Here is a 16,811-nt window from a genome sequence, read left to right on the forward strand (position 1 = left end):
GAGCCCTGTCAACACTGACATGGGTGAACACAACCCAGAAACCTGCCAGTACATCCAGAAACAGGAAGACATGAGTATACTGACAACTGGTTATTCAGCTTGCTACATAAGCACAGAGGAAAAGAAAATCCAACAGCTTCCACCGGTCTGTTTAGCAGCAACATTAAACCCGTGCTGAAATTTTTCATCTCACAAGGATCAATATTTATGATCTGCATCTGGAATTTATCTGAGATGGAGGCATTTCCAATCTAAGCATCATTGCTAATGTCATGAGCGGTTTTCTACTCCTCACAAAAGAAATATTTACACCCTTGATTTTTACATCTTAATTAGGGTTCAACAAAGTCAAAATCAACAACCTATATGCTATTTTTCTTGTATTTCAGTAATGCTTTTTTTATCCTGGAATAAGATGAAAAGTTGAAATCAGGCACATTACTCAGACTCTGTGATGGAAATAGTGAAGCTATGGAAATGTTGACACCCTGGGGTTTCAGTATTTTCCATCAAATATTCTCAGTTGTCAAGTTTGAAATGTTTTATTCTCTTTAGCTGAAGGAACCTGAAACATCTCCTTTGAAATCACTTTGAGACAAAATTGCGTTTTTCATCTGTCCCATCAAGCAGCAGGACCAAATTCATATTTCCAAGTACCACTTCTTTCTGAGATTTCTAGTGGGTAGATAGCATCTCATAACACAGTGAGATATGTACCTCAGCTGATGCACCATGTAGTTCAGAAAGTAACAAATGTATGGATTACTTTACGGGAAGCATCCTCCAGTGAGTTCAGACCAGAGAACAGAAGGGATTGTGGAAAGGGATCTTGCTCCAAGCCACAGTGTGATATTCCCCTTCTGCCACACTCAAGCAGGACTGAAGTAACCCATGAGTGCCAGCACCAGGATGGGGGATGCTGCAGTGATGCCCAGGGCCATGGATCATCTCCACCCATCCCAAGAGCTGCGGGCTGCGCAGCCTGACTGGGTCTGGCTGAGACACTTAGGGCTTGCTTGAACCTCAACCATTACCCTTCAGCTGGGACCTCCCCAGCTCACATTTTCTCCTGCCTGCTCCTCAGCTGAAGACAGTGACTGTGGACAAAAGCAGGGCAGGAGAGTGCCCAGACGGGGCCCTGGCCAACAGTGGCCATCATGGTGTCAGGATTTATAACTGTATTAAGTGGTATGACAGTTGGCCACAATAAATTAGCTTCCCTTCTTTCCAAGTCACAGACAATAAAAGGTTTGGCAGTGAAAGTCATTCATCATCATAAAGACTTGAGATGTTCCAGCCTTCAATTTCACTCACATTCTTAACACACCAGAGAGGAGTGCTGGATTTTAGGGGGAAAAAAAGAGAGGGAGAGAAGAAAGGGGGAAATAATTAAAAGAAAACATGAAGAAAGATTGGACAGGAATAATTACAAAGGTCAGAGAAAGGAGTACATTCAGAACAGCACTTCTGATGATGGGGGCAGAGCTGCTCTGTTCTCTGTAAGGCATATGTGATGCTGAGCAGAGTTGATGGGTGTCCCTACCACCTTAAGGTCCCCACCACCCTGGGTCCACTGGGACAGTGCACCAGAGGGATAGCCAAATGTCACACTCACTACCCTCTTCTCTCCAGATCTGTGGTGCCACTGCTGATCCCTGCTGCCTACAAGCTCTTCATGCCATGTATTGGGAACAGAGGAATGAAGGTGATGGCAGTGGCTAGCAGTGGTAGAGCACCATGTCCACAACCATGACAGTGCCTTCCCCTCCATGAGGACTGCAAGTTCATTATGTATCCAACCAGCAGGAGGGACCTCCCGTGCTGCACCAGAGGCCAGCTGCAGCCAGAAGACCTTGGAGCAGCCGCTACAGAAAGAGAGCATTTTGCTGAGGGTCTGCAGGCAGTGCCTTGCAGAGGAAAGCACAGAAGTAACTCTACTGTCTACCAACCCTTGACTGACACAATGTAAAGGAGCAATGGCTTTCCATCTCTCCAAGAGGCCAAGCACAGGAGACAGGCACTCCTGTCCACCACATGCTGGTCAGGGTGGGGAGGCAGTATCACACAGAGCACCACAGAGCTGCTTTATGCATGTCACATTAGGGCCCACTGATATCCTACTCTTAAGAACTTAACATCATGTCTCATTAAAACTTGAGCTGATATCAAGACTTGAAGGTAGTGAAGAGCCCATAAGAGTATGGATAAAATCTGTCTCCTGAGCAGTGAGGATGCAACAGTGCATCCCCAAGCCCGTTGAGCAGCCATGGACCCTTATACAATAGATAAGGTGCAGCTGGCCATGTGGTGATGATTCCACCTCTGCATGTCCCCAAAAGATCCAATGTGACTTCTGCAGCCTTGTGCATCCTCACAGTGGGAGGTCACAGTAGCTGCCTGTACCTCTGTTGGTCAAACATCTGACAGCAGAATGAACACTGGTCACTCTAGGGTGGACAAAGCCATGGGGATGCTCTGAGGCAGGACATGGGGATCCGTGGAGCACCTCCTGGTGTGGCCTCAGCAGCTGCAGGCAAAGACACACATAGCAGAAGTATGATCTGCAACCCTGCATTTGTGCAACACATGGGATGTACATCCCATGGTGTCCCTGTTATTGCCAGTGTTCCCTTGTTCCTGTGATGACCATCCCCAGCACAACCCCCCAGGGAGAGATGGGCAATGCTCTCCAGAGAACTCGGGGACCAGATGCAGCTCTGTCACTTGGGCTAGACTGGGCAAAGCCCTGGCTCGGCAAGATTGGTTCATAGTTTGCCCTAATTCAGTGCATATCCCAGATAGCTTGGCTGTCTCTGCATTATCATGGGTATTTGGGACTGCCTTTACTGGCTAGCACACGCAAGTCAGGCAACACAGGACACAATTATCCTCCAGTGTGAACAGCTACCGGACCTGTTCAAGGCAACAACAATGCCCGGGGGTAGCTTATGTCCATATTCCATGGTTATAATGATATTAACAAGGACAGAAGGAGAAAAACAAGGCCTCTGTTTAGCAACAAATACCTGATTTGCTAACAAAGAGAGTCTCATCCACAGCCCCCAGCATCACCCCACCTCGTATGGACTTTGCAATTACTGCAGCTGTAGCAGCACCTGCTGCCTCTCCACCACACTCTTCTACACCCTACATACTCTTGCAATACTTAAGCCCCAGTGGTCCAGGACCATCCTTCCCCCAGGAGGATGCTCACATCTGGGGAGGCCACAAGGTCTGGACTTAAACTGCCAGAGACTAAGCCAGCTGGGGAAGGGAGTCTTTTTCAGAAGTTAGTGCTCAAAAAAGGTATAATGTCATCACAGGGCTGAGCTCAAGGATTTCAGATTGTTGCAACGAATGTACAATGGAAAGAAGGAAAACTCCAGAGGGACCCCAACACTCCTTTCACTCTTTTTACTGAATTTACTTTTGAGCCACATATGTATGAAAATCCCAAGCCAGGTGTCAAGTCTGTGGCAGCACAGGCAGTCCCCCTCCCTGCTGATTCTTGTGGGATTTCCACAAGTGATATTCCTCACTGCTGGTAGATGTGCCAATTCCATCAAACAGCTCAAAGGCAGGCAACTTGTATTTTGATGAATTGCTAGTGACATTTTTCTTTTTTTCTACTTCATTTTTCTTTTTGCATATTTTTTATTACAGTTCAACATTTTTATGAGAAATTATACAAAACCCAAAATTCACACATTTTTGGCCTTAATGTAACATGAAATAATAAAGAAACAGTGCTCCATTACCAAAAAAAAAAACCCAACCCAAAAAAACACCAAAAAACAAAACCAACCAACCAACTAACCAAACAAAAAACCAAACAAAAAACCCAAACAAACAAGTAGGTTATAAAATCTCTATTCTCGGCTAACACAGTGTTTTCCAAGGACAGAACTACAGGAAGAGCTCTTCTTTCAAAGAATAGAGAACATAAGCACAAACTTTCCTCAAAAAGTACACTGCAGCATTATTAAAACATGACTTCAAACACTTTACACTTTGCAGTTTTTCTTTCTTGAGTCCTCTTAAGTTTCATCTAGATTTCTCCCAGATTTCTCCTAAATTAAAAAAATTAAGGCATGCTCCCATTTCTAGGGGATGGTAGGAAGGAGTGAGCACACAGCAGACAGCAAGTGGCCTCCTGCCATGCTCTCCACTGCCCAGGGGTACACATAGACCCAGAATTGTCTCTTTTACTATTTCCTCTACTCACTTCCCAAAACTGCTGGTCTGATGGTCAATTCACTTCAAATACATAGAATCTCCCAACTGGTGAGGTATCATTTAAGAGTTAACTCATATTCAGCCAACTAAGGCCAGAATAATAGAATTGTTTAGGTCAGAAAAGCTCTCTAAGATCACAGAGTCCAATCATTCCCCAGAAGTGCCAAGGCCACCAGTAGTCCATGTCCCCAAGTGCCACATCCACATGGCTTGTATATCTTTCCAGGGATGGCAACTCCACCACTGTCATGGGCAGCCTGTGCCAGGGTTGAACAGCCCTTTCACTGAAGATGTTTTCCCAATATCCAATGTAAACTTTCCCCGGCATATCCTGAGACCATGTCCTCTTGTTCTGTGCCTTGTTTCCTGGGAGCAGAGCCTGACTCCCACCTGGCTCCACCCTCCTGTCAGGGGGTTGTGGAGAGCCAGAAGGTCCCCTCATGTCTCCCCTTCTCCAGTATGAGCCCCCTTATCTCCTTCAGCTGCTCCTAAGAACATTTGTGCACCAGACCCCTCCCCAGCTCCACTGATTGTCATTGGACACATTCCAGCTCCTCATTATCTTTCAGAGGTCTTCAACCACTGTCATCAAAACAACTACCTTGTCCTAGAAACAAGTTCTGCAGCCTGACTCAGATTGCCACTAGATTTTATTTTTGTGGTGTGCAGATGCACAGATGCTAATGCATCCCTCTACTCACCTAGAAATACAACGGAACTCTCAGATGTTTCGTTATTGCTGTGGGCCAAAAAAAAGCAATTAAGGAAGCACTTAAGCTAATTAGAATGCTTTCCTTTACTTCCTTTTTCTCTTTATTTTTCTTTTTTTTTTTTTTTGGTAATTATTTCCAAATTGGAGATCTACAACAGATTTCAGCATTTATATGGCAGTGAGAAATGCTACCTGTGGGCTGAACTGGCCGTTGATGCGCTAAAGCTGCCAGCCAGCGCTGAGCACACGAACCCCCAGCTGCCATGGCAGTGGGTGACACAGCTGCGTGTGAGCATCCCCAGCACCCAAACACCAGCACAAGACACTGCGCGTGAAGCCTGCAGAGCACTTTCCACCCACCAGTGTGGAGCTGGTTTGATGTCCTTTTATTTTCAGGGTGTTTCAGACCAGGGTGAGCACAAGACAAGGCTGCTCAGCATGTTTGCAGAACAAGCTCCAGGCCCGCCACAATCAGGACCAGCATGAAGGCATCAGAACCCTCTTGTCTTAATCCTCCTGTTATAGCTGCTCGATTTAAAATTGTATTTATTATCCATACCACAGTGGTATTTGGGGCAGGGGGAAACAGATTGAATTAATTAATTAATCGCAAAATCCTTAAGTAAAAGATGCTATGTAAATGCAAATTGTTATTATACATGCTTTGCACCAAAATATGTTTACCATAGTTAAATTCAACATTTAATTCCACAGCCAAACTCCCAACAGAGTCAGGCTGTACATCATCAAAAGAGGCAGTTAATAGCCTGGGTCTTAGTGGGGTACAAGTGCCCTCGTTTGCTTTCTCAAATGCTCTTCTTCTTTAATGGCAAGATAAGAATTCATAAAAATGGAAAAACTCAACAGTGTCACAGTTAGACTCTGTCTTCTCATTAAAAATGACACTTCTGGTTTTCAGATTGGCTGCCTTTTCACAGGAGTTTATGTGGCCTTTTTTCAAGTCTTTAACATGGCAAATCCTATTGTGAGTGATGGATAGATTATTGGAAAATGCATCCACACTTTTATCTATTAAATGTAGAAAGTAAGCTGTAAATCTTAGCATAATGCTTCACTAGAAACCATCCATCTACCAGCACCAATTTGCACTTCAAAACAGTCCCACAGAAGTTAAAGTATAATTCTGTGACTATGTTCCATGTTTAAACAGACATCAACATTTCCAGACAAGGACAGGTTATATGACCAAAACATAGCCTCAGAAGAAGACTTTTTATTTTTTCTATTACAAATAGACAACAACAACAAAAAAGCCACCAAAGCATTTTTGCAGAAGAAAATGTACTAATAACAAATCCAGACCTTTACTTTCTGCAAAACCATGTTGATTTGAAGATAGGGATGGGAGGGGAGAAAAAAAGAGAGGAAGGAGTTGTGAAAAAGTTACATTACTCTTATTTCAGACAGTTGGAACAGGAGGTACAAATTGAAACAACTTTTCACTGAAAAATGCAAATATTTTTAGATTTTCAATCAAAATAATTGAAATCCTTTTGGCCAGCTGGTGAAAGCACAGCCATAAAACAGCTGCTGACTATCAGCTGGATAACACTTCTCTCCAGGATCTTCAGGTGACCCTTCTTTCTCTCTCCAGGGCAGGTTCATCCCACCTACAGAGGTCCAGCTTAAACTAAGCACTCCTCATTCCCTCCATAGCCATTGGAAAGAAACAGGCACATCCTGATGAGGATCCCTAACTTTATATTCAGAAATTCTTTGGACAAGTCACCTTCTGCAGATGTTTTCTCCTTTCCACCTGGAGATCTTGCTACAGGGATGACCAGCCACAGACCTCCTAAACAGTGAGACATCACCAAAGAGAGTCCAGTGCTGTGTCACTGTGAGAGGATCAAATATATGCAGGTAACCAAGGTGGCTGAAGTGTAAAGAGTAGATTTATTCCCATCACCATGCTGGCACAACAGGGACACATACACTGCTAAGCTTATTCCATCTTAGCAGGGGCAAAAAGTGTGTGGCCTGTTCCCAGCCTCACATATCAATGGGCTGTGCAACACTTCACAATGCTGTGAATTTCCTCTGTGCTTTTATGATCTCTGCTTTGATCTCTCTCCCAAGACAGAGAGCTCAAGAATGTCTGGGAGAGGGCCTCCAAGTCTCTGTAAACACCTACGTTATCTCTGCACAGAAATTCTACTTCTCAGAAAAGACAGAGGATAAAAGGCATACTTTATGTTTTCCCACACTGTCATTCTCCAGGCCTTGGCATTTCCAGCTGCAAGGTCCCTTGAGCTATCATCCTTCTCACCAAATCCTCTTTTTACAACCCTTTCCTCCCAGTCACTGTTAAAATACAAAGTAGCAAATGCATTTAAGAAATAAATAGGGTTTCCTAATGAAACCAGGTTTCTCACTGTGGTCAGGAAGATCTGGATTTAGACCTGAATTTGTGACAATAAACAACATACAAATGCTGAATCAACTAGATAGGAGATTCTTGGGTTCATTCTTTTTGACTACAGCAATATACAAATTAAAATAAACACCCTCTTTTTCTTCAAGGAACTGCCACCAGCAGATACCACAATGCTTTTCCTATCATTATTAGGCACGTTTTTACTTCTCATTAATGAAATACTAACCCTGTATCAATTTCTGCACTTCTAAAACAACAGCAGTCTTCACTGTAAACATGAGATGTGCATGAAGGAGAGAAAAGTTGTATTTCATTATGTGTTCGTCAAAGGCATGCATTGGGACCCTTTTTTTGCCTCTAATGTCACAATATTGTTTCAGTTGGACACAAAAAATACTTAAGTTTTCTTAGATGATCATAAAAAATGGTCCATAAAAGGCAGATCGAATAAGTCACAAGCCAGAGGAAAAGCATTAATTCCTTGGCTCCTGCCAGCACTAGGTTCAGAGAGCAGAGTTAAACTTTAGTCTTACGCACAGTGAAACTAAAAATTAAAGAGAAGGTGGAACTTGGAAAGAGGTTGTGACTTTGTTCTGATGTGGGATGAGCACCCAGAATCCAGCCAAGACCTGGCACAGAAAGGCAGCCTTTCCTTCCTTCATGGGCCATCCAGACCTTGACCAAAGGGTTCAGTCTGTGACCACATTCCACCTCACCTATCCACACTGGTTAAATATTCTACCTGGATGTACACACCTCACCACATACTATTAAGACTGAACTCTTAATTTTTCTTGTGTAGCCCTAAGACACCTAATTTCCAAAGCCATGAAAAGAAATAGGCCAGATTTCAAGATGTTTACACAACCCCAATATCCTCTCTTCTCCTTACACTCTCCCAGCCATTACCAGAGGGACGCAGCCCTTACAGTCTTCATCAGGGAAAGAGTTTGAAGGCTGCTATCTTTACTGGTCACTAGAAAGCAATAGGACAAGATGAAATGGCCCCAAGATGCACCAGGGGAAGCGTAGATTGGACATCAGGGAAATTTTCTGCACTGAAGGGGCTATCAGGCTCTGAAACAGGCTGTCCACAGCAGTAATGTCCCTGGAGGGATTTAAATGATATGTAGGCATTTGGAGACATTGTTAATCATAGACGTGGCAGTGCTGGATTAATGGTTGGACTTGATGATCTTGGAGACCTTTCCCAATGTAAACGACTCTCTGACTGAAAAAAAATAAAAAGACACAAAGATACAAAATCACACACCCCCCCCCAAAACATCCATATTTTCCTTCCATGTTTTGTGGTATCTATAAAATGTTCCTTTAAATTCATGTACAAAAAGTAAAATAAATTATGAGAAAGCTTCCTTACCCACCTACTCCATTTTCATGCCCAGTCTGGTACAGGCAGAGCCTCAGAAGGTACCAGTGGTCCCAGTAACATAGACTGCAGGCTGTCCTAGAGCCACACTGGGCACAATCCTACCAAAGAAACAATGACACACAGCTCCTACCCAGAAGCACGGAAGCACAGAGCCAACCACGGAAACATCGTGCAGCTGAGATTAGAAAGCAATTCTGGAGTTCACCCAGTTCAGCTAACTTGGTTATGCAAAAAATTAGGTGTTGAGTCCAAATTCAATACCTAAGCCTAGCCTGTGGAGAGAGGGGGATTTCTCCAGACCCCTCCAGCCAAAGGCTGGTTTCTAGGGTTGCTCAGAGGAATCCTCCATCCACAGGCTGAGAAAGATCTGTTACCACTCTTCTGGAAGTGATCTGCATCCTATTGCCACTTGTTTTCTTGTTAAAAAAAACAAGAAGTCCTTCTGGATGGCACTGAGCTAAGTGCTGAAATATATCAGTGTTTAATCCTGGCAAGAGATCAACCTGGGATTTTAGAGTAGTGACTTCTTTCCTCCTGTTGAAGGCATCAGAATTCATACTGGTGGAAAACGCTCAAGTCCTCAGGGGCAGTTGATTTTGGCACAGTGTCCGGTCCAACTGCAGTTCCATCATCTCATGCATAGCTCCAGAAGGAACCAATAATACCTTCCATTCAACAAAACCTGGCAAAGCAATGGCTCAAAAATTGCAGTTACATCACAATGGCATGAACAAAGTAGCATGAAGACTCAGGAAGTGGATGAGACGGAGCAGTCCTAAGGAGAAACATGCCAGGAGGCCACCTGAGCACTACATGCCACCACAGAACAGTAGCAAGAAACGTTTTATCTTTTCACTTGCATTTATCCCATTTTAGCATCTGTGTTCCCTAACTACAAAAACCGAACACAATTCCAGGAATATGGATTGTTAAACATACCCCTGTTACCTGCATTAGCCAAAGATCGCTGCCACCAATGAATAACTACTTGGCACAATATACTACACCTAACATGTTGGATACATCCACAGTAATGAAAAGGTCAGGCTGATCTTCCCAGGGGTGGAGGAGTCTGCTCTGTGTTCACTTCAGCTTCACATCTGGCATCACCTATGTCTGGTGACAGAGTCCAGCAATGCAAGCCGGAGCAGGTAACCAAGATTACAGCCATTGAGAATGGCTTCCCCATCCCTCCAGACAATAAACTGACTCTGATCCTGCTCTTGCTCTGTTTTTATCACCTTTTTGATGTGCATACAAAATGGGCAGGAAAGTCCAAGGATTTGGCTCTCCAGAACCATTGTCTACAAGGCTGACTGTACAAAGAAGCAAGGAATGTAATGCTCCAAGCTTGGAGGACGCAAGTTTGAATGCAGAGGATAAGACATAACCTGTCCGTACTTGGCAGAGTCTCAGCCTCTCCCTGCATGTGAGGAAGAGCAGGTGGGCCAAGGGTGATAGACATGTCCCAGCATGGAAGAAGACCAGGCTCCTCTACTCCAGCATGTGCTAGACAAGAAGCCCACTGACAACACTTTGCTCTGTGCCACTTCTTTTAATGGAGTGATATAGCGTTCAGACCCCAGTCCAGTAAATCATGCTTCTCTGCCCCTGGGTGAGGTGAGGCTGGTTGACAGCCACTCCTGGCTCTGTAAGTACAAACTGACTCCACTGCTGGACACGGCTGGGCTGCTGTGGGTTTACCAATCCACCCCCAGCACAGTATTGGAGAGCTACATAAAGATATCAGTTTAACATGGCATTGTCCTCTCAAAGTGACGCCAATCACGCTGAAATCAGCAAGCCAAAGCAGGGAAAATGCATCTGGAGGTAATTAGTAACAATCACAGGCTGCTTGGAAATTGCTGACAACAGCAGCAATGTGCTGGGCCTCAGTCATTGGTTTGTAAATGCAGAGAGCACTCACAGGCTGTGGCTCCATCCAGTGACACCACAACCTGGTAACAAGAACAATGAAGAAAGGTAATCATAGTTCTGTTCTCAGACTTATTTCCATCAAATTCTTTTACAGTCTTACAGATTTAAGACTGACAACATAAGACAGACTAAGTTCTCTTCACATATGGCAGCCGAGATTACTCCAGAATTTCTCATTAAAAATGATTAAGCTTGAACAGGAGATACAGCTATAGAAAGGAGAAAAATGTTCCTGGCTCAAATTCCTGGCTTTCATATTTCAAGTTATTCACTTTTCAGCCTTACCAATAGCCTCATTCTGTGTTGAAACATCATGCCCACAGCTCTGCTTCACACACACAACCAGAAGAGTTCCCGGTAGAAGAGATGTAGCCCACCAGTGCTGCTCTGGATACCACAACTCATTTGCCAGTGTTTTAAGCAGCTCTTGGTCTCCTGACACTGATGCTATTACAAAATTGTTTATAATCTGGAATGTCAACAGAGAAGTGAGATCGACCTCAAGGTATTAACACCACCAGCCAGAGACTTTGGACATTTGGTGGATTTTATCCAACTAATCCTCACTTTCACAGTTGAAAACACACTACCTAGCATGCTAAAACATGTTGCCCCCCAAGGCTTTCAGCTTCATTCTCTGAGTTTGTTCACATACACCACAGGACAGCCTGTATGAAACAAGGAAGAGTGGAAACACTCAAAAAAAAAGGAAGAAATTAAAAGCAGTGAAACTTCCTGAGTCTCAAGAGAAGACCAGAGGTAAGGCTGGCCATTCCTCCTCCAGTGAGGAGCAGTTCACAAGGGAAATGTCATCAAGGATCTTTGAGGCTTAGGCTCTTCTGAACTGAGGGGAGCCAAGGACCAGGAGGTGGTTCTGGCAGGATTTCTCTCACGAGTAAGGGCGTTACTACTGAAGTGGGGCTGATACAAAGCTGACCTTCCTCCAGGGACTGTTGCCTTATCGATCGCCTATCAACCCCTGCCCATCCCAGCCACAGAACACTAAACCAATCACTGGATTTTACCACAGCTTTGGTCAGACAACAGACCACAAAAAAAAGCTCTGAGAAGGCAGAGTAGATGGTGCGTTTCCAGATGTTTGTTTGACCTTGCACTCATAACAACCGCTGTGCGCCATTTCCCACCTCCTGATTTTCAGAGATACTTACCACAGATGGAAGTCCCATGGCAATATGCACCTTGTGCTTACAAGGGAAATAGGGTCAATAAATGTATCTCCTTTTCCAAATTCCCTGTCCCACCAAGGAAACAGGCTGGGAAAAGAGTTGTGACTGAAAAAATGAGTTATATTTGGGGAGAAAATAGAGAAATCTGTCCAGAACTACAGCAAGAAATGCACCACTAAGTGCGCTGTAATGGACATTCTTTGCACATTACAAAGCATAGCTTGCTACTGAAACCTTCCTGCTCCTGACAACCTGCACATCTCTTTCAGCTCCTCAGGAAAGCCTCAGAGTAGGGAGTATGACTCAGGCATACAGTTGTTATAGGGCCATTGTTATAGGGCCCAGATCATGATGGGGACTTCTGGGTGCTTCCAAAGCATGACCAGCACAAAACAATTCCTACAGCTGTTAAAAAAGAAAATTAGAGTATAGCAGGTAGACAACCTCCTCCAAAAATATATCAAAAGGCATAGGTCTCAAAAGACTTTCGATGTGCTCATGTATATCTAAGTTTTATGAATGCCATTGATAGAAAACTCTACAGCACTGTCAAATTAAAGATATAAATACCCACTGTCTTCCAAAATGTGTCCTGTTGTAGCTGTCACTCTGACATATGTAAGACTGACAGCAGGTTTTTTTCTAGAACTTGCTGTTCATAAAGTCTGCTCCATGTTCTTGAGGAGAACTTGCAAATTTAACATTTGGAACTTTTGCTCGAGTGTAGGTAACATCATAGGGAGAACCTCTGTGAAATCCATATTGAACTTTGCAGCATCACCTCTGTAGTAGGTTTTACCTAACAAATGTGATCAATCAGTTTGCAACACTCTAAGGAAGTAGCAACATGAGACATATGAGAAGTGCTTAAACCAGTGTAAAAACAATGAAGAACTGCTGATGTACCAGCCAAAACAACAGCTCTTGGCTGAACCTCATTTTGGCCAGGTGTAAATCCTGGGTGAGCAGTCCATTAGAAGATGACAGAGGCTTCAGTTAGGTCACCCCAAAGCCTTCTTTTCTCCAGCCCAAACAATTCCAATTATCTCAGCCTTTCCTCACAGCAGAGGTGTTCCAGTCCTCTGATCAACTTGGTTGCCTCCTCTGGACTGGCTCCAGCAGCTCCACATCCTTCATGTGCTGGGCCTCAGGGCTGGAGGCAGGTGGGATCTCACCTGAGAGGGGCAGAGGAGCAGAATCCCCCCTCCCCTGCTGCCCCCCCCGATTGGGGGTCATCCCAGCACAGGGGGGTTTCTGGGTCCCAGCACACAAGGCCAGGGCAGGGCCAGCTCTCACCCACCAGCAGCCCAAGTCCTTCTCCCAGGGCTGCTCGTCTGTTCGTCCCCTGCCTGGATCAATCCTGGGAGTAGCCCCAACCTAAGTGCAGCATCGGGTGCATTCTGGTCTTATTAAACCTCATGAGATTCCCATGGGCCATTTCTGCAGCTTTTCCAAGTCCCTCTGGATGGCCCTGTCCTTCAGGGTTGTTACTGCACTCTCAGCTTGGTGTTACCTGCAAACCTGCTGAGGATGCCCTTGATCCCTCTGTCTGTGTCACTGATGAAGATATTAGATAACACTGGCTCCAGCACAGACTCCTGATGGACACAGATATATCTGTATCGATGCTCTATCTCCTTACCTCTTAAAAGCCACACATCTCCAGAAGTCCCTCTTTCTGTCCATCCATCCGCCCCTAGACACCTTTCTTATCTATGAGTCCACCACTCAAACCACCCATCCAGAATGAGACAGGTATTAAAAGAAGTCTCTCTCCTTCCACTTCAAGGTACACATGTATATCTTTAACTCTACAATTTCTTTTGAATCCTCCTAAACTTTGTCAAGAAAAGCCAAAGACTGATGCTGTACTGGGTTAAAACAACTTTGTGACACTTGTTTTCAAAACTGCTCCTCTGCTAGATGAGATTGTAAGGCTTTAAAGACACAGTAATACTATACAAAAACCAGTATTATCTTCCATTGTAGCTACAAAATAAAGAATTACGTCCAATCTTTGCCAAAACAGAGAAAATCCAAAGAAATTTGCACCAATTAGACACAGCAGTAACACACAGAGGTAACATTCATATGAAACATAGAGCCTTAAATTTTAAAAGCCCTCATTTTTCCTGATTTGCACAACTAATTCAGGACACAATTTCACAATTTTCTTACCATTTGGATAATCTCCTTGGAAGCAATGCGGTCAGACCCAAATAAGTAGGTGACCAAAGCATTTATCAGACTCTAGCTGCTCCTTAACTCTTGCTCTATGCCTGCTGAATAAATGCAGATGATGTGGCATTCCCTGAGCAAACAGCCTTTGCTTTTCATTTAAATGCTCAGCTTTAGTGCACAGGTACAATTCAGAAATGGTATAAAATGAGCATCCAAAATTCAGGCTAGTTTGAACTGTCATAAAAACTCCATCCAGTCAAACATACCAAGTGCATTTACAAAAAATGAGCAGCAAAGCCCAAAAGCAGAGACAAGTATTCTGCTTTTTGGTGATGTGGTGGTATTCAGGATGTATGTTTGGGGTGGAGGGGCACATCCTTTCCTGAACAAGAGGGATGGATGCTCCATCTGTCAGCTACAAACAAACACAAATGATTTACACAAGCCATGTAGCTGACTTTCAACAGAGCTCCTGAAATCACATTCAAAAAGAGACTTTTTGAGCAAATTACCCCACATCTGACACAATTCTTCCATAAAGAACGTCACCATGCAGTTTGAAGGTACAGACAATTCACACTATTTATCAGTGTTTGAAAATCACTTACCTGTGACAATAGGATAGGACTGAGGCCCAGGAACACTCGCTCCCAAATCTGCAGAAGTAGGGCTGGTTATATTGGCCTTCATGTCATCCAATCCACCAGCTAGCGAGGCCATGGCTGAGTATTCAGTTGCCTGGAAAAAGAAACAAAAGGCATTTTAGTGACAATAAATTTACTAATCAAGAGCTTTTTTTTGCCTGTGCAACAGAAAGTAGAAGTAATATAGAACTCAAAGATCATTTGTTCAGCCAGTGTTAAAGGCAATGCTCAATTTACACTAGGCTTTTCAACACTCAAACTATTCAATAAGTGGGTCTGTGCTTATCACTGGTGTTCTCTATAAAACCAAAACCGGTTTTCTCTATAAAACCAAAGCCAAACTCATTAATATGTAACAAGGCTTTCCTGAAAGAGGAAAATTTGTAGCTTAACTGCCAAGTGCAAGCTACTTTTTTGCTAGAGAAAAATTTTCATGCCTCTTAACTTCCATACTCTCCACATTTCAGTGTTGGCACTTGAGGGGATATGCACTAATGAGAAGGTGGGAACAGGGTGTCCCATTTCCCTTTTCTTGGAATGCTGCATTTCTTCATCATCTCACAGGAAAGAAAAGGTATGTATACATATGTGTTTGCTTAATGGATGCATTTGTAGCTACCCGTTTCTAAATCCAAGTTATTTAAAAATAAATCACCTGACTGTGGTAAGAATGTTGTGTCATTTCCAAAGAATTTCTTAATCTCGTTAACAGAAAGAAACTATGGTAAACAAGCACAGGTCCTCAGAAATCAGACTGTTTGTGTCCTATAACCCTAAGTGTCTGTAGCTACAGCATTTTACAGCCAATGAGGCCAATCCATGCATCTAGAGGATGTAAATGTACATGGCACAGAACTTATTTTCATTTGCCCTTTTTCAATGATTTCTTATTGTCAGGATCATTCCCACAAATCTGGGAAGTTTTCTTTCAAAGTTCTCCCTTCCCTGCCATATGCCCTTTACGTTTTAGTCCCTTCTTTGTGAAATGGCAATCGTGCCCATAACGACTGGAGGTTGACTTCAAATGAAGAACTGCAATGGGAACAGGTAAACTGAAGAGCAGCCACTGTGATGCCAATCCCTAATGAATTCCTGAAGATTAACTCAATGTAGAAGCCGTGCAGAGATGAAGAAATGCAGATGAACCCAGGCTCTCATGGAGGTTTTTTGGAGCAACCAAAACAAAACTCAGAAAAACACTGAATCCCAGACTGGTTTGGACCGGAGGAGGCCTTAAAGGCCAACTTATTCCACCCCCTACCACGGGCAGGGACACCTTCCACTAGACCAGGTTGTTCAAAGCCCCATCCAACTAGGCCTTGAACACTTCCAGGAACGTGACATCGAAATAAGTTAACTTTTTTTTTTTTTTAAGGAAGCAAAAGATGATTTGAGTGAATACAGCCTTCTCCTTTCTGCAAGTTTCTCTGAGAATCCAGCACACAATCTGGCTCTTGACACTAACTCAGCACTTTGGCCAGGTATATGTGCTGGTGTCTCTGTAGCTCACATCTCACTCAAACAGAAGTTAATTTACATGGATAATCCTGTATTAACAGTTCTGTGTAATAAACATATTTTTTCTGCAGACAACACCTGGATGACGCAGGAGTACAGCCTGTCACCTTGAAGGATCCCCCATACAAACCCCTTGCAGATGAGCATGCAAAATACATTTTACCAGGGATCAGCTGCTGGCCAGCCTTGTCAAGCATCTAGCCCATGCATCAGAGTCCTCTGACTTGTCTCCTAGGATCCTACATAACCTTTGCATTGAAGTTGTACTGTTCATTCCTCCTTCAACACCCTCTGTGCCCTCACTTTTATCACGCCTTCATCGAGCAAGCCCTTTTTGCCTACTACCACTGCCTCAAAGACACACACACCTCTGACTCCTCCCCACTTCAGTGCCTGGGAGAGGAAAGCCCTGGGAACCGCCCTCCTCAGCAGAGAATGCCAGTAATGGCCCCAGCCTTCCTCTTTCCTGGAAGTGTAATCAAAGCTCCTTCTTCTCATTCCTCATCACACCACGATGTATTTCTCTGCCTTCCCACACCATTTCATGTTCTTCTAAGTCTCCAACCCTTCCTTTCCCCTATGCAGGGTACATGCACATATGGAG

The 16,811-nt window shown here is 43.9% G+C and overlaps 1 protein-coding gene across 10 annotated transcripts in view; it reads right to left on the minus strand.

Annotated features, from left to right (window-relative positions):
- Positions 1 to 16,811, minus strand: part of PAX5 (paired box 5) — a gene marked incomplete at both ends in the record, with an annotated part of 130,459 nt that overhangs the window by 42,330 nt on the left and 71,318 nt on the right. For all 10 annotated transcript variants that reach the window (XM_082301068.1, XM_082301076.1, XM_082301074.1 and 7 more), the window contains one exon: positions 14,654 to 14,783. In XM_082301068.1, the coding sequence (XP_082157194.1) occupies positions 14,654 to 14,783 (130 nt within the window). The remainder of the gene's footprint in view (positions 1 to 14,653; positions 14,784 to 16,811) is intronic.

Source organism: Coloeus monedula (assembly GCF_965178545.1).
Source record: "Coloeus monedula genome assembly, chromosome: Z".
In the NCBI taxonomy this organism is placed as follows: Eukaryota; Metazoa; Chordata; class Aves; order Passeriformes; family Corvidae; genus Coloeus; species Coloeus monedula.